This window comes from Saccostrea cucullata, unplaced genomic scaffold (genome assembly GCF_032062105.1).
Source record: "Saccostrea cucullata isolate Sc308-1 unplaced genomic scaffold, CSIRO_AGI_Scuc_v1 ctg1, whole genome shotgun sequence".
Taxonomy (NCBI): Eukaryota; Metazoa; Mollusca; class Bivalvia; order Ostreida; family Ostreidae; genus Saccostrea; species Saccostrea cuccullata.
The window spans coordinates 932,501-950,639 of record NW_026920581.1 but is presented as its reverse complement, the minus strand read 5'-3'; the positions used below and the strand labels follow the sequence as shown (position 1 = coordinate 950,639).

The following is an 18,139-nucleotide window of genomic DNA, read 5'->3' as shown; positions in this document are numbered from 1 at the left end:
TTCAAAAATAACAACCAAACAATACATACAAACTGCATTTATTTAAATAATCTCATTTTAACTTAAAATGAAACCCATTTTCAGTTCAAATATTAAGATAAAATACAATTCATGTTTAACACATGAAACAAGTGATCTTGAAAAAAAAAAATCATACCGGGATACATAGTGTTTGGCATTATGGCATTGATCTTGCTCTGATACATTGGGTTGACTGCCGAGATGGAACTTGGTGGGGTCTTGACTAGGCCTGTGGGTAACTGGAAGGCCGGACTCGTTCCAGATAACTGTGGTGATCTCATTGAAGGGGACTTCATGGATGGCGACTTTAGAGAAAGTTCCTCAGTGAAACTGCCTCGACTTGCAGTTCGCTTTCTTTCGTAAGCTCCAATGTCCACTGTTAAAGGTGTGGTGAACTTGTTGAGTTGTTGAGGTGAAATTACTTCACCACCATCAGCAGCATCAAAGATTCCTTTAGACACATTATCAATTATTCTATCAATATTACTCATGGTTGAAACTGTAGTGGGTTGTGGAGCCACTGCTAAGCAATGTTCAGTCTCTGCAGGAGGCTTCACAAGTTCATTAGCAAATGAATGGGCTCTTGCTCTGTGTTCTGCACTCATGATGTCCCTGGGTTTCATGGCCTTCTTCTCATCTACTGGATGATTGGGCACTGGTTCCTTCAGAATAGTTTCATGGATAGGTGCCACTCTTGTCTCATTCAGTCTCTGCAATTCAGGTGCCTTCTCTTTAGGAATATCCTTGCTGGGTCTTACTGTTGGTCGGATTGTCATTTTTATGCCAGTTTCCATGATTTCAGATTTCAAAACTTTGCCAGAATCTTTAGCATCAAATCCTTCTTCACTGTTCTTCTTCTTCCTGCTTGAAGAGCGTCTCTTTGGTATTGGGGCATTCTGTTCCTCAGGTTCAACTTCATCAAAATCGTAAACATTCAAAGTCTTCTGTGGTGTCTCAATAGCAGTTCCAGCAGACCTGCCACGTCGAACACCTGAATCCTTCACAGGAACAGTCTCTTTGACAGGGGTTATAGGCAACTGAACTTCTTTAGGAGCTTGCTCTTCATCGAGTTTCAGATTTTTGTTTGTCATAGGCAGTCGCTCAATCTTCACAACAGGAGTAGCAATATCTGACTTAGGTGACAGTTGTTTGGGTGAGGCAATTCTTGGTGACCTAGGTGATGTTCTTGATCGTGGCGAATTATTTCTGGGAGAAATGCCAGACATTTTCTTGTAATTCTTTCTTCTGCTGGCTCCCCTTTGTGGTCTCTTTGGTTCGTCTCCTCCTAAATCACCATCGTCATTCCTCTCCGAGTCAGTGTAGTCAGACATGGATATTTCCTTATCGTCCAGAACTTTGTCCCCAGCAAAAGGTGGAGAAGCAAAACCACTCACTTCCTGACCAGTGTTCACTTCCGTTTCTTGTTCAGGTCTTATTGATACTGGTAGATTGTAAGTAGGTTCAAACACTGAATTAGCTTTCAAATCAGGTACTGGTAAAGAACTAGGCTCCTCAATACCTTTTCCTGATTTCTTTCTTCTGGTCTTGGTTTTCTTTGCACTTGGAATTTCGAATTCTTGAGGCATATTTTGCAGTTGCTGCATATTTTGCATTTGTTCCACATGTTCCACTGGCTGATGCACTTTTCTGCCTTGCTCTTCTCTCTGAGGCAAAGGAGGCAGATCAGTGGCAATATGAAGAGCTCCATCATCAGAATCATCCTTATTCTGCATATCCTGCAGTGGGTCTTCCATAACAAGTTGTTGATAACTCCTCTGCTGAGCCTGGGCATCTCTTATATCTGTCTGTTTCTTTCCTCTTGGAGTTTTTGGCTTGAGATCATGAAGACCTGCCATCGTTTGAATCTCTTTCTGTGGAGGCAGTGAAACATTTATAGGAGGTATTTGCTCTACAGGCTTAGGAGCAGGAATATGTTCAGGACTCTTAAGACTAAAGTCTGGGGTAGGATGAATAACTGGCTCTTGCATAGGTTCCTGAATCAGAGAAGAGGCAAGTTGAGCTTCATCTCTGTGCGATTCTTCTATCAAATCTTGTGTGACCGGAATCTCTTCAGGCTGATGAGAAGATACTGGAGTTTCCACCACTGGCTCTGGTTCAGAGTAATCGTGGAGTTTACTAGTAGTGTCCTCCTCTCCTAACCCCAGTATAGACTGAATAGCCAGAGCTGTTTCACTGTCGGCCTGTGGAGGTTCCTGTTCTTCTGCTGGCTGTTCAGTGGTCTCCGGCAGACATGGGTTTGTCTCATCAATAACAAGGCTTCCTTCATCTCCAAACATATCATTCTCTCTGTCTCGTTTTTCCTCGTTGTGTAGCAGTTCTATTGTTGACACAGCCTCCAAAGTCTCTGCAATTTTATTGTTCTCTTCTTCTAATTTCTTGGCAACATTCTCTTTTTCTTCTTTCTCAAAAAATTTGTCTACTTCCAAATTTTTACAAATCACACCCTTCTCAATTGCTTCACTATCACAACTAACATTGTCACGAGATGTAGCAGCAACAACTTCTTGTGGTGTTGAATCTTTGTGTGCCTCTGCTTTTTCGTGCTTCTGCTGAGCCTTAGGTTGCTTTTTAATGCTGGTATGCTTCTTAGGTAATTTATTCATTATACTTTCTACTGATTTGTTAATATTTTGATCTTTCTCATGACTCTCAGCCAGTGATTTAGCCCAGCTTGCAAACAAGCTCTCTTGCTTGTGATTGACCATTTTGTTGGTATGCTTTGGTTCAAAGGAAGTCTTAGTATCTTTAGAGGTGATGTCTCCAATGTCCCACTTGAATGGAGTCTTGTTTGAATCTGAAGTTTTGGATTTCAGACTGTTGTCCCTCTCAGCATTGTGACGCGGCTTTATTTTATCAAATACTTCCTCTTCGTCATCATTGAAATCAAAGATATCCGACCTGCCAGACAGCTCATTCTTTGATGACTTCTTCTTTTGAGATGGGCTACTTTCTGGAAGTTTACTTGTGGACACATTTAGGGCCGCAGAAGCCTTCATTTCTTTCCACAAACTGTCAGCTGATTTAGTGTTATTCAGTTCTTTGCCAAGACTCTTGTCTGCATCTTGTAATGGAGACAAAAGGTCAGAGGTCACATGTGATGGAGGAGAGAGTACCAAACTACTGTCCTTCTTCGTTGATGTCTTATTTTCTACATCTTTGAGGTTTGCAGTATTTTCAGCTGTTCTCTCCATTGGAGATGGTTCTTGCAGACCAGTTTTTGTACCTAGTTCAGATTCTGTGGGTTCAGTTATTCTCTCACCCTCACCAGACACTTCGTTTTCTACAGTATCCTCATCTCCTACTCTTTCCTTTGCTGACGGCCTGTTAGGCTTTATTTTCTCAGGTACAAAGTTACCAAATAATGGTGTACTAAAGTCCAAGTCAACATCAGAATGATCAGTGTGGGTGTTCTCAATTTTATGATTTTCTGGCTCTTCTGTCCCAGAAGACTGAAGAATGTCTTTACCCTTTGAAACATCATCGATGGTTTTATCCACCTCTGAACAAGTTTTATTTTTGTTCTTCTTCTTCTTTGGTTTACTACCATCTTTGTCCATCTTCTTGGTTTTCCTGGGAACTTCACCATCTTTCACCACTTTCTTCTTCTTCATTTTCTTACTCTTAGAATCCTCAGCATCAGATGAGCCTTTCTCTGGCATTGGCTGGAGATCATCTGTTGCTGATGACAGACTGCTCATCTTCTCCTTCTCTAAACTTTCATTTCTCTGATGTTCAGCAAAAGTTTCATCGCTAGAGTCCCACATACTTCTTGCATTGTCATTCTCCATACTGCACGGATGATCCATTAAAACAGAATTTTCTTCTAAGGGAATCTCGTCAACAATAACATTTCCGACATCCGTTTTACAATCGTTGATGTTGATTCCATTGGAGAATTCGTTAACAGGTGACATGATGGGTGATATCAATGCTGGCTGCTTCTTAATAATGTCCCTGTCCTTCCGACTTTCTGACTTCTTTTTCTTGTCCTTCTGCTTTTTAACTTGATCTTGTGCTGAAGGCGATTGCAAATCTTTCACCTTATTTTTGAAAGCCTCTTCTGTTGAAGCTTTCTGCTCTTTGGATGAACTCTTATCCTTTGTGTCACTCATCATAAATGTCTCCATTTTCTCAAACAAACCAAATTGAGAATTCTTTCCTATTTCCAGTTTACCCTCCCCAACTAAGATGTTTTCCTTTTCCTTCTTCTTGTTTTTCTTGGCCAGTTTCTCTTTTTTGTTTCTCTCTGCTACCTTTTCCATTGAATCAAGCAAACTGTCAGCACGAATGTCTTTTTCATGGACCGTCTGGGAAATAACAGAGCTTTTAGAAGTCTCTCTGTCACTTGAAGTCTTCCTGTCAGTTAATCTGCTGTCATTTACGTGTTTCTTCACCTCATCATCCAGAATTTTCTTTCCTTTCTTCTTGTCTTTTGGAGATTTACTTGGTAGAGAGATGGGTTTAGGAGCAGGGATGATGTCAGGCTCTTCAGCTGACTCACTGTCTGAGGAGGAATAAATCTTATTGGACTTCTGCAATGGTTTCTTCTCTTCTGCTCTGAAATTATTTCCCTTGGCTCGGTTAAACTTCTTCCCAAAGTCCAGATCAGAATCACTGTCGTCCGATTCATCCGAGCTAGAATATATACTACATATACTTTTCTTCTTCTCAGAAGTGGATTTGTAAGACGTTTTGGGTTTACTTTTTGGCTGCTCCTTTTTGTTACTGTTCTTTGATTTGATAGGAAACATATCATCGCTCTCAATGCTAGTGTCTCTTTTAACAGGCTTTGCCTTCTTCTTGGTCACAGGTATAGCACTAAAACTGCTGTCTGTTGATTCATCCGAATCTGAGGAGTATATATCCAAAAATGGTGTCTTTTTTGTCTTCTTGGATAGATCCAAAGTGGGTTTCTGTGGTTGGAGCTTTTTCTCTGATGGAAAGATACTAGATGTAAAATCGGAGTCTGAATCTGATGAACTGTAGATCTTTTTGGATTTTGATCTACGTTTATTGAAAGGCTTTTTGGGACTTTCCTTTTCGTCAGAATCTGTGTAGTTGGTGGAACTGACATCACTCTGCAGAATGGAATTACTTTTTGATTTCTTCTGTCGACGTTCTTGCAGTTTGTCAAGTTGTTTTTGTCTGTTTTGTTCCATTTCTCTCTCTTTGTCTTTGATAGTTGATCTACGTTTCACCTTATCATACATAGAAACATAGGGCTCTTGCCAAGCATCCCAGTCAAAATCATCATCTGCCTTTTTTGCTGCCTCACTGGATGTATGTTCTTCTGTTTCCTCTTTTTTATCTTTCTTCTTTGATGTCCCGGATTTTTCAGATTTGTTTTCTTTATTGGACTTCTTCTTTTCTGTGATTACTTTGGGAGATTTTTTCTTTTCACCCTCAGATTTGTTCAGTTTGCTCTCGGTTTTTATTGACTTTTCTCCATCCTTACTTTTATTGTGAGATTTACTGGGTTTGGATTTCTCACTCTCCTTGGAGTACTTGTTTGATTCCCCTTTCATTATATCATCAGAAACACTAGAACTGCTAGACTTTGGTTTATCCCGGTGCACCTTGTGAATTTTCTCACTCTCGTGGGGTTTCTTTTTATTCGAATCTGCTTGGTGATTTTTAGTTTCCATCTTTCCATCTGTATTTTCTGATTTCTTGTCATCATTTTTCTCATTTGATCCAGAACCATTTGACTTGGATGATTCAGTTTGTTCAGTTTTGGCTTCAGTTTTCTTCTCTGAGCTGTCCTTCCTGGACTCAGTTCTATTTTCCTCCTTTTTATGTGAACTCTTCCCATCTTTTGACACTTTATCTTTAGATTTTTCCAGATTTAAGTGTTTCTCCTTCGTCTTTGACTTGGTATCATCCTTATGCTTTGACTTTCCAGATTTCTCATGTTTTACTTTCACTTTGTCTTTCTGCTGATCAGTAGGTGTTACAGTTTCACTTCCTGCAGTAGTACTTGGAGACTTTTCTTTGTTTCTTTCAGTGTTTTCCACATTTGATGAGTTTTTCGCCTTGTTCTCAGAATCTGTTGTTTTGCTGGGTTTTGCCTGTTTCTCAGTGGGAATAGAATTTGAACTCTTTTCCTTTCCCTCTGAGCTTTCTTTGGGTTTCTCAGTATTGGATTTTTCACCGCTTGATTTCACATTTTTGTCAGTATGTTTTTCTTCTTTCTTGACTTTGCTGCCATTTTTGTCATTAGTCCCTTCTTTTGTATTTTTGTCCGTTTTACTTGAATCTTTTGACTTGACACTCACTTTTTCCTTGCTGTTTTTGAATTTGTCCTTGGACTTGCTCTCACTTGATGACTTTGTTGTATTGGATTTGCTGTCTTTCCGATGTACTGAATGATCAGATGCTTTCTTATCCTTTTCACCATCTTTTTTGTGTTCAGAAGAAGAAACTTTATTTTTCTCTTTGTTTAACTTCACGTTTTTATCCTCAGATTTAGTGATTTTATCCTCAGATTTAGAGCTTGTCTCGCTGCCTTTGGATTTTTCGTCCAACGATTTGGTAGACCCTGTCACTTTTGAAGATTTTTCTGACTTCTTTTGCTCTGGCTTACTAGATTTTATTAATTTTTCATCTGTCTTTCCATTCTTGGTGCTTTCAGGCTTACTGCTACTACTTGAGGAGAGTGACTGTGACTTGGTAGAACTTGAATTGGTCCCTTTGTCTCGGCCTCCGTCTTTATCTTTATCCTTCCTTTCGTGATTGTTTTTATCCTTTTTCACCGAGTCTCCCTCACATTTCTCTTTCTTTTTGGAGTCCTTGCTCTTTTCTTTCTTTTGAGAGTCTTTACTTTTAGCACTGCTGTTAGATTTGTCTATCTTTTCTGGTGAAGTGTCCGAGCTCTGAGATTCTGTTTCAGAGATTTTTGGTTTCTTTGACTGTGGTAACTTCTCTAACTCCTTCGAGTCAGAATCTGAACCATTGCATTCAGATTTTTGCTCTCTGACTACATCTTTTTTGTCTCTGTCATTTTGGGATTTGTTCAATTCCTCAGTTTCTGCTTTCCGTTTTCCAAACACCACTGGAGAATTCAAACCTAAAATCTCCTCGAAAGATTCTTGGTTTTGTTTCTTTTGAGGCTCTTTTGAAGAACTTGAAGACTTTTCTTTACTGCCACTACTCTGTTTTGTTAACTTTAAAGGAGACATATCTTTCACTTCTGCTTTTGTTAACACAACAGGTGGTGTACTTTTTGGCTTGGTGTCATCATCCCTTTCACTAGTTCTTTTCCCTTCAACTTCTTTAAGCTCTGAGGAATTGCTATCTGTTGTCACCTCCATCGGTTCTACTTCACTTTTGGGAGGTGAAATACCAGATGAATCATGTGTAAGGTCAGAACTTGTTTTTACCTCCTCATTGCACACAGAGTTCTTTTCAGTCTCTATTTTTGGTATATCTGAGCCACTCGGGACACTTTCTGATGGTACATTAGACTTCTGATCACTGATATCTGGTGATAATTTGCTATCTGATTTTGGAGACAGAGACACTTCATGAGTTGGAGAAGCAGTTTTCTTTTCAATTGATGGTGATGGTGATTTACTGAGAAATTTTGGAGAAATCTTAGGAGAGGATTTTTCATCAGTCCTGGAGAAATTATCACTCATTTGCTTTTTAAATGCTGGTGTAATTAATGGTCTCTGTGCAGATTCTTCAGAAAGGTATCCTAAAGTGAAGTCTTTTACATTACTTTGATCACTGGCACTATTTTTTGGCACTGATGCAGAATCCATCTGCCATGGCTTCAAGAGTGACTTTGATGATAAGTATCCCTCTGTTGGCCACTGCTTCTCTGGTATTGCTGGTGTAAGTGCAGAATTGAATGAAGAAGCATCTAATGCATTCATATCTTCAGGTTTACCATTATTAGATGTCGTAGTTGTTACTGTCAGGGTTGGAAACGGAGCAGCTCCATTTCCTAGCCTTCCAGCTAATGACCCTGGCAGTGTAGAGAGATTCGGCATCTGAGCTGGCATTTCCTTCACAGCTCCCTTTGTGCGAAGTGGTGTCATAGGTGACAAAGAAGTTTGGGTATCCTCTAAATTTGATGTAGGTTTTGGGGAGTAGTTCTCATAAATTTTATCTTGTAATCGCTTTGTATCCTGGTCTATGATACTAAATCGTGATGTGACTTTCTTGGCTATGTCTGTGCTTTCTCCCGTTTTTATGTCCGTTCCCGTTCCTTGGGTCACTTCTTTCTTATTGATTTTAAACTTGGAGTACAAAGCTGTCCGTGAAAGTGATGAAACCTGAGTATCTGACTTTGACACTACGGTCGAATTTGATGACAAAGAGCTCATTTCACTTGCCAGTTTAGTACTACTTTGAGGTAAAGGTACTGCATTCAGTTTCTCATCCAGCCTCCTAATTCGCTCCTCCAGTGAAATTTTATCCAATTCAAAATTGTCATTATGATCACTGTGATCAGAACTCCCATCTGAATCAAATTCACCTTTCGCTTCCATAGGTTCCACTGGGGCACCATCATTGTTCATGTCTGATGGATTTTCCTCTGGAATATATTCCTGTGGAGGATTTTCCTGTGAATTTGTTGAGGCTGATTCACTAGGTGATCTTTGTGGGGATGAAGTGTTTTTACTTCCACTACTTGGAGAAGAAAACCTTGGGGATTCACTTTTAGAATTATCCGGGGATATATTCACATCCGGTGAAGTCATCACATTCGCATCTAATTCTGCAAATTTTGGCAGAGGTAGAGACAGGGACTTGTGTATTCTGTCTGGATTCCTGGGATCCAGTAACTCGGGGTTGGGGAAATCATCACCCAGGGGGATGATGGGGGGTTGGTGATCATCTTTATGCCGATGTTTAGATCTATGGCCATGAGATTTGTTGAATGATTCAGTCTTTTTATGATGTTTCATTTCCTCAGAATGTGAACTAGAGAGTCCTTCACTTCCTGGTACTTCAGTCTCTTTATGTGATTTATGCAATGCATTTGAGGATTCATGAGAGAAATGGGGAGTGCGAGGCGATGAATGATTACTTGACAATCTTCTGAAGACGGGATTAGATGATAATTGATCGAATCTGTTTTTCACTTCATCATTGTCACTACTAACATGATCTTCCTCTTCACTGTGCTTTGATCTGAACGATAAACGCCTCTCTTCCGAATGTTCACCCTTTCTCCTCTTCTTACGTAATCCAATTTGAACATCTTTTGGAGAAACTCCTGGAGTAAATTCTTCATGATCACTTCCTTCAATACTTGATCTTGTACAAGATTTGTTTCTTTCTTTCTCGTGTAAATTGTCTGGTTGTTTCCGTACACTAGAAGTTGAATCTAATCCTTTATAGTCATATGATTTTATGTTTGAAACACCTCCTAAGTCCGTTTGTAGATGGTGAACTGAATCTCCCCAAGGTCCCACTGGATCCATTCTAGCACGCTTTGATAGAGCTTTCCTTGGATCGTCACTATCAAAAGCCTCCTCTATATCACTTGTACTAGATTCCTTGTCCAATTGTTTCAATTTCTCTAGTAAGAGAGATTTTTCATGCTGAAGTTTTGAAAGTTCACTTTCGTTGACCTGTCCCGGTTCTGACCCACTACTAGCCGAGCTTGGACTGCTTTCATTACGACCTTTCAACTTTTCCGTGATTCGTGACTGAATGATTTGAAACTTTTGATATAAATCCCGTTTTGAAAATTCAATTCTCTCCAAAGCTGACTTGTTACTTAATTGTCTGTCAAGTTTCCTTGGAGATTTCATGTAATCTTGACCAAAAGTTTCATCATACGATCGTTTTCTTTCAAACTTATCCTCGGTCCATGGTGAACTATCTGTACGATACATCCCTGGGAACTTTGGTCGACCCGTTAACTCGGCTATATCGGCTTCATTAATATTGAAGTCGTCCTCACTACGTCTTTTATTTTTTGAATCACCGAATTTCGCCTGACCCTCTTCCATAGGGCTGACGTCCCGTGAGAAGTCTCGAGCTTCGTCGTCCATTGGTGTAGGGGGAGTGTTACGACCCACGTTTTCCTTTATCTGCCCGGGAGCTCCACGTGATGGTGAGTGACTCCAGCTTCTCCTACTATACTCCACTTCTGGACTTCGTTCACGAACCACATATCTCTCCTTTCCGTAATATTTCTCCTCCAAACGAATTTTATCGTAATCATATCCTTCAAATGCTCTGTCACTGTGTGGACTTCCACTTCTGTAAGATTCGGCGTACTTGTAGTAATCCTTAGATCTGCGGTATGCTGGGTCTTCATACACTTCTTCTATGTAGGGAGGTGGGCTTTGGCTTCCATGCTGCCTTTCTCTCTGATATGCTCTCAAATCCTGCTCAAAATCATCTGAGTCTCCTGGATATCTATAGTCTTCATATGACCTAAAAAAATAAATTGTGAATTTAATTTAAAACTAGATGCTTCAAAACAATACCATTCATGAAAAACTTAGATTCTTTCATATTTCTTATGTAAACTAATATCTATCATCTTTGCAGAGAAAGAATACTGTGATGGTTAGTGTATGTATTACCTTGTTCTCCTGTACTCGTCTGAGAATTCCTCTTTGTATCCCCGACTTCCTCCACGTCCCGCTGTCCTTGAACCTCGACCTCTGAACCCAGGACTGAATTTGAAGAAGTTTGCAGGTCTGTTGTCATAACTGTAAAACATTTTAAATAAAGATTAAAAAAAAACATCAATCAAGGAAATTTTTATAGCTAAGAATATGATACATTTTTTATTTAAAGACAAAATCAATACAACCTACATACTACATTATCTCATTTTAATTCCTTTGGGCTTGAAGTATTCAGGTGTTAATTAATGTGATGGATAATGATTCAACTCCTTATTTTCTGTAGTTAGCAATGTAATTCACACCAATGAAACTCATTTCAACTCATTATCATTTTTATTGCCAATCTGTAATAGGACTGTTTCACAAGTTTCTTTCTTTGTTGATTCCCAGTCTTGTGAAGTAAGAATTCCAACCTACCACCCCAGCCCCCATCCAAATGACATATAGAGAAACAAATTTTCTTGAAAAAAATGTCTATAAATTATCTCTGAAACAACATATCAAAGTCTAACATTGAAGGAAAATAATATGGTTATTAAAAGGGGGAAAAAAGAAAGAAATTTGTAGACAAGCAGATTAACAGAAAAATCATTTGTTTTTGGCATCTGCGTGTTAAAAATCAATGAAAATTAGGTATCTGAATGTTATTTATGTGTAGATCAAGTTTCACAGAAATCAAATCAAAAACTGTGGGAGTAGAATGAAGAATTTTTCAGACATTTCATTATCTTTACAGTCACGTAACCATAGCAGCAATGTTCATCCATTTCCAGTGATAAATAGAATATATCACTGAAAGTATTCTACTGATAGAAGTGAACAACTATTTATATGACCTAAACAATGGGTTAATACTATTTATATGATCTTAACAATGGGTAAAATACTTTAACATAGATAAATTCAAGCATAAATGGAAATTAAAACCCTTCCTGTCACACAAAAATGTTTTCATTGAGCACATTTCATTTTAGCGATGTTGCAAGTCGTCATTAAAGGTAATTTTTTCAAGAAGGTAATTTTTCATATGTCAATCATATTTTCTATCAAAGCACATAAATTATCCAGATTAATAGACCATATCACTGTACAAATTGCCAACACAGCTACATGTATTTAATCTGAATTTCTACTCTTTTGTAAGAAGAGAGGCCAAATATCAATTAGGAATCAGCATTTTAAAACCATGTTGAAACTAGTTGAACCATTTCTTTTGGAAACAATTTTATTTAAAATGCTTTTAATCACGTCATATTAGATACCAACATGAAAGCCATCAAAAACTGAAACTTTTATAAATTTCCCCATAAAAACAAGTTTAAACAACAGCCAAAAAAAAAAAATTACAACAAAGAAAATAAATGTTCTTGAAGCCTGACTTGAGTTATCACTGTACCTTGCTTCCCACTGTCCCTCTGCGGTCTGTCTATTGTACATCCACCCCCTCCTCTCATCGGGACGGAGACCAGCCTTCAGCTGTCCATTCTTCTCCATCTGCTCATAAAATTCTGCCTGACAGTCTCTGCTGGCAAAGTCAATCTAAAAACAGATCAATACAAATTTGTTACCAGAGACTAAGCCCTGCAACTTGAGGTGATAATGACTTAAGATCAATCATGTTCCAATTCATTAGCACCTTTTGTACGATGCCTTTTCTCTGAACTTCAGATATCATACAGATACATCATAAGATTCTTAAATGCTATGAAATTAAAAACTAGTCTGCATGTAAAAATTAATTCTATTCTATAAATCCAAGCTTCTGAGACAATTTGATTTGCTCATTACAACTGAAAAACAATGCAATAGAAATGCATTAATTAATCTCAGCAATATTTACTGGTACTGAACAAATGGTAAATAAGAGAATGAATGTCAGAGATCTCCAACATATAAGATAACTGAGATCAACAATGAAATCTTATTACCAGGCTAACAGTACATTTGTATCAGTATTGTATTAGGTTGACTAAAAGATGCCATATGTGTTCAGCATTAAGATCTCTCTCTATTCTTTTCACCAGGAAAGTGCAAAAAAAACCTAATTTGCACAAACTGTATGTAAAATTATGAATCTCACCATGATTTTCTTGTTATTCAGTATTCTGTTCCTCATCTCCACCAGAGCATACTGTGCTTGTTCTGCATTGGTGAAGTAGACCAGAGCTTTTCCTTTAATTCTGTCAATAATTCCATGAGTAACCTGTCCATAACGGCCAAACTGTCGACTCAAAAAGTTTTCCTGGACTGTTTGATCGACGTTATCAAGCCATACACAGTTTGTTGGCATACTTTTTCCAAATCCCAGCTGTTTATTATAAAAGATTTTTTTAAAGATACATAATTTCCATCAGCAGCTTAATAATAAAATGATTGAAGTACTTTCTGAAAGTCCCTACCTTGAGTTTCATGGAGCCCCAGACCTCTCCTTCCATCTCTCTAAGAACTTTAACCACACTACGAATGTCAGTGAACTGCACAAAGGCATATGCTGATACAGCCCCTTGTCTCTTCACATCAATGTCCTGCAAAAATCAACAGAACACATACAGGAAATAGTTAAATGCACAAGTGAACACTCTTATTGCTCAAGCTTTCGCTTTAACAGATTATGATGTTTACAATCCTGTCTAACCTGGACCAAGCACTGAAATCTGACAAAGTAATGTCCAGCTCTTTGACTATAATCATTGCTCAACTATAAAAGCATAAAATACTTTTTTTTTTTATTGTATACTGTCAGAAGTTACAAAGCTATGTATTCAAATTTAAAAACCTACCATTTAATTTACCAGTAAAAAAAAGACTTGAAAAGAATCACCACTAAATGCCTATATGTATATTATTTTTCACCCTTTTGATATATTACAACTTTTTTTTTCAATTCTATTTTCTCAAACAATTTATCATTGAAACATGATTTCTTTGCAATAACTCAAAAATGTTGAGTTATTAATACAGAATTATAAAAGGAAAACAGCTGTGAAATGTAATATTTTAATGTAGAATTATTACTATTAGCCTTCCATGGAGCCATAAATCACACAGGTGTAACATATTAAATAATACTACGCATTAGCCAGATTATGAAGATATGAATTACTTTCACGTTTAAACTGATATTTACTTTTTCATAATGGCCAAAAATCCAAAGTGTTTATAGGACTTATTGTTCTGAATAATTCACTGTAATCCTGAATAATTTATTCACCTTTCAGAATATTAATATAACTGGCATTTAATTCAATAGGGATCAATATAACCAGATTAGAAAATGATGCTAAAGTAGGAAATCAGCTGAACAAGTCGAGATTACAGATAAAGCCTCATAAAGCTGAAAGGGTGCATGGTAAATCACCAGTTTATTTCAAAACAGTAATCTAGTAACAACATGTAGAAAATACTGTATTGTTTCATTCTTAAGAGTAATCAATGCTACGGATATGTTTATATTAACGATTAAGTATCTAAGCAGTGTGCAAAGAGTAACTAATTGTGACAGTCCTCTAATGACGTTCATAAACCAAGGTGTGTACACATACACACTATAATTAGTGTGTCTACCACTTTTTAAACTCATCAAGATTTGAAATATGTGATAAAAAGAATGAAAAGTTTAACATAGCTATTCATTATGTCAGATTATTTAGCCTCTTGTTATGACATAGTGAGAAGTTGTGCAGACAAATCTTTTCTATGCTTAAAACAAAAGGCAGTGGCTCAACAAAGACATGAACTTAATCAATAAATATGCAACTAATTACAGAGGACTAGAACTGTCCAATAGGGACAAATACCCCCGCTGGGTTTTTCAGAGTAGGTGCCAATTCAGAAATATTTTATGGATCTAGTAAGAGGTATTCACTATTGTCTAATATAGTGCCTTGCCACAGCATGATACGCCCATCAAATATTGTTCGATAATCATAAATTGGTTAGGGTGCAAGAAAATTAAGTAACCTTTGATTAACAGATTGACACAGATTTCAATGATCTAATTTCCATTTCTTATCATGTTTAAAATATTGTACATACATCTCTAAGAAACTTACAGTGTACGGATTAATTAAAACAAATAATACATCATATAATTCTAAACTGGCTGTGTTAGAGCTTAACAAATATCCATCTGCCGCTTTAAATTGTTTCTTGCATATTTTATGAAATAATGGAAATGCTACATTCTAATAAAAAAAAATCAAAAATTAATTATTCTTTAGACTATAAAATTCTAAGTGAGACATGACTGCAATTTGTTGCAAATATATCAAAATTGAAATGTAATTTTTTTTCAATGAACACATGTATAATTAATTTTAATTATATTATACAATACTAATTCAGTTTTAATCATACACTAAAACATCAATTTGTTTTAATTACATTACACCAATTGAAAGATCTTTATCTGAACTACAGCCATCAAGAACTCTTTTAATTAACACAAGCAACTATAAGGCCATTTCTTTTTGCCCAACTCCCAAGAGATAAATTAAGATTAGATCTAGAGATGCTCTTGCCAGTTAACTCCGGACAATGAACTCATTAATTTCTCTCTAATTTGACATGCACATTTCTGCTATCAAAAATTCTCCTTGACCAGTGCTTGATAATTATGCCCGTGGGACAAACTGAATTCCTCTCAAATCATTAACATTTGTTATAGAATTTGCTGTAAAGTATATGATAAAAAATAAGTTTTTACTTAATTTAGCATTTTTTAATAAGGATACAATTATATTTTTACATTTTTTAGGATTATGAAATTTAAAATTTTAAAGACTTAGTTTTTTTTTAAAAAATCACTTAAATTAAACGTCACAGTGACCTTGAAATAGGTCGTGACACACTGTCTACCCAAGATGCATAAATTGTCCAAGTTTGATGATTGTAAGTCTAATAGTTTTCTAGTTATGAGCCAAACAAAATCACAAAATAAAAAAGAAAAAACACACTGTAAAATGCAGAAAAATCATCCAATCATTTTGAAAATCCCAGGTGCACACCTTCATATGGTGAATAATAAGCGTATAAATTTTCAGACAAATCCATCCAACAGTTTCTGAGAAACGGTCCGGACAAAATCTTGTCTACAGACAGACGGACAGCTAGACAGACAGACGGACATGGTGATTCCAATATACCCCCCTAAACTTCGTTTGCGGGGGTATAAATATACAATAAGGCTACTATTTGCAATGTTCCAAATGTTTGTACTGTGACCGTGTAACTGAACTTTCAACTTTGAATCATACTTACGAGTATGTCTCCATATTTAAGAAACCTTTCTCTGAGTTCCTGGTTTGATATATCTTTTTCCAAGTTGCCGACAAACAATGTGCGCGTGGCTTTGGGATGATGCTCATCCAGCTCTGCCTCAGGAGGCCGGAACTCATTGTCATCCACTTCTGTCGAGTAAAAATAAGTACACATCATATTAACGTCAGAGAAGAAATACATTAGTTTACAATGTGAAGTCCTTCAGCAATGTATCTTTGGTATACATGAATTAAAATCTTGCAAGCATCAAAATTCAATATAACTTGAAAAAGTTAAAAATATTTGACATTTTAATTTGATTACATAGAAATACACTTAATTCTAAGAAGCTACCCTATTTAATTTTGAAATAATTATGAAATGAGAACTTGGATATATCACAAGTAAATGGTATGATTGGTATTCAAGTCTATATTGCACAGATTGCAAAAAACAAGTTTGGTTCAGAAGGGCTATGAATAAACAGCTATTTTTAACTTTGATTTTTGTGATAATTTATATGAAATTGAAATCTGTGGCTCAGCACTGCATCACAATGAATCATACTGGTGCATTACACAAGAAAATCTATGAACAGGCTATGATGTCATTTTAATTAACATTATTTAGTAAAACTCTCTCTCTCTCTCAGTTTTATTTTCTACATAACTTACCTATGCCCTCATGCTGTGCCACTTTTATTTTGGACCCAAAGAAGACTTTATCCTGTGATGCTGATAATGCCTTGATTGCATCCTCAGGCCTACAACGAGAAAACACAGTAAATATGGCTACTGTCACCAATATCAGATTACTCCATCCATCTACAGCTTGTCAATACCCATCCATTCCCTCGTACCTACTGGCAAGATCTGTGTAACATTAACACAGTCTTACGGAATATTTCCTTCTTCTCTACAATACACCAATTTCTCTACACTAACGACTAAGTACATCTAACCAATCCCTATCACCTACTACAACCAGTATGGAGATAGAGTCCAATAATTCCCTACCTTATGGCAGAGCTTACATCAATATTGATTGTGCAGCTTCAGTACCTGCCACTAATGATAAAACCCAATGTCACTGACAATTCTCTTACTTTCTAAAACTGACAACAGCATATCTGTCATCTCCCACTCCTGCTACCAGGACGGCATTGACTTTCCCGTATTTCTTGTATTCATGAAACAGTCCATCTCTCAAACTTGTATCTGGAAGAACAAAAACACAATTTTTAGTCAGTACATTATACTATGAAAGCACTGTGTGCAATCCTAATATGGACTTTCTTTGCACAGGCACAATATGAATACCATTCTTACACTGTAAAGACATTCAACATATACCTGCATTCCAAACAATATATGTAATTATATACTTTAGAAATTTTATTCTACTGCTACCTGGAAAATAACCTGAGTTTAAAAGGGAGAAAATCTTCCTGGCAATGGAGCAATTATTTTTTGTACCTGTATTACAGCATACTTATAGCCCCCCTCCCCCAATCCATTCCCTTTAAATATTCAAATAACCATAAAATTGAATATACATGTCATGCTTGCATAGGAGTCCAACAAATTGTATGACTTATGATCGATATCTTGCAAAGAAGACTTTGAATTTAAAATTCAGGTATCTCCAATTGTGGCTTCATAGTAGTTAAAGAACTATTGGCATGATGGCTTGAACAAACTTGATTCTACTCCAAAAAAAACCTTGATTAAAGGTAATAAAGATTTTAGATATAAATTACAGTGTTTTGTCCCCTTCTGTTCCCCCAAACTAGCTCAAAACTTAAAATTAACACTTCATACAATTGCTGGCATACATGAATTTAAAAGGATTTTTATTGCGTATTTCTACTTTTAAAGTTTAAACTCCTTATCATGTGGATATAGGCCATGGTTTGAATACACTTTTAAATCTACAGATAAGGAGATTTCTATGTAGCTTTGTCATTTCTTGCTTAGTTTTAAAACAGGCAGAAAGTTTAAAATAACCACCACTTTAAATAATAGGTGTACACACTATTCCACAATACCACCATTTGAGAGAAAACATAATCCTTCATTTGGAACAGAATTTCCTTAAGGTTTTTGTGCTTAATATCCGTTGATTTTGGTTAACAATTCTGGATACAAAAAGACTAAAATATGTCAAATGTGCATGTACTGACAACTATTGATTGTTGAATGACTCATATATCTTTTTTGCTTTATTTTTAATACCTTCCC

At 36.7% G+C, this 18,139-nt stretch overlaps 1 protein-coding gene across 2 annotated transcripts in view; it reads right to left on the bottom strand.

Moving 5' to 3' along the window:
* Nucleotides 1-18,139, bottom strand: part of LOC134252183 (msx2-interacting protein-like) — a 42,445-nt gene that overhangs the window by 5,462 nt on the left and 18,844 nt on the right. For both annotated transcript variants that reach the window (XM_062734621.1, XM_062734626.1), the window contains 8 exons: nucleotides 17,005-17,116; nucleotides 16,574-16,662; nucleotides 15,900-16,048; nucleotides 13,040-13,165; nucleotides 12,721-12,948; nucleotides 12,037-12,179; nucleotides 10,593-10,721; nucleotides 158-10,440 (listed from right to left, as the gene is read on the bottom strand). In XM_062734621.1, the coding sequence (XP_062590605.1) occupies nucleotides 158-10,440; nucleotides 10,593-10,721; nucleotides 12,037-12,179; nucleotides 12,721-12,948; nucleotides 13,040-13,165; nucleotides 15,900-16,048; nucleotides 16,574-16,662; nucleotides 17,005-17,116 (11,259 nt within the window). The remainder of the gene's footprint in view (nucleotides 1-157; nucleotides 10,441-10,592; nucleotides 10,722-12,036; nucleotides 12,180-12,720; nucleotides 12,949-13,039; nucleotides 13,166-15,899; nucleotides 16,049-16,573; nucleotides 16,663-17,004; nucleotides 17,117-18,139) is intronic.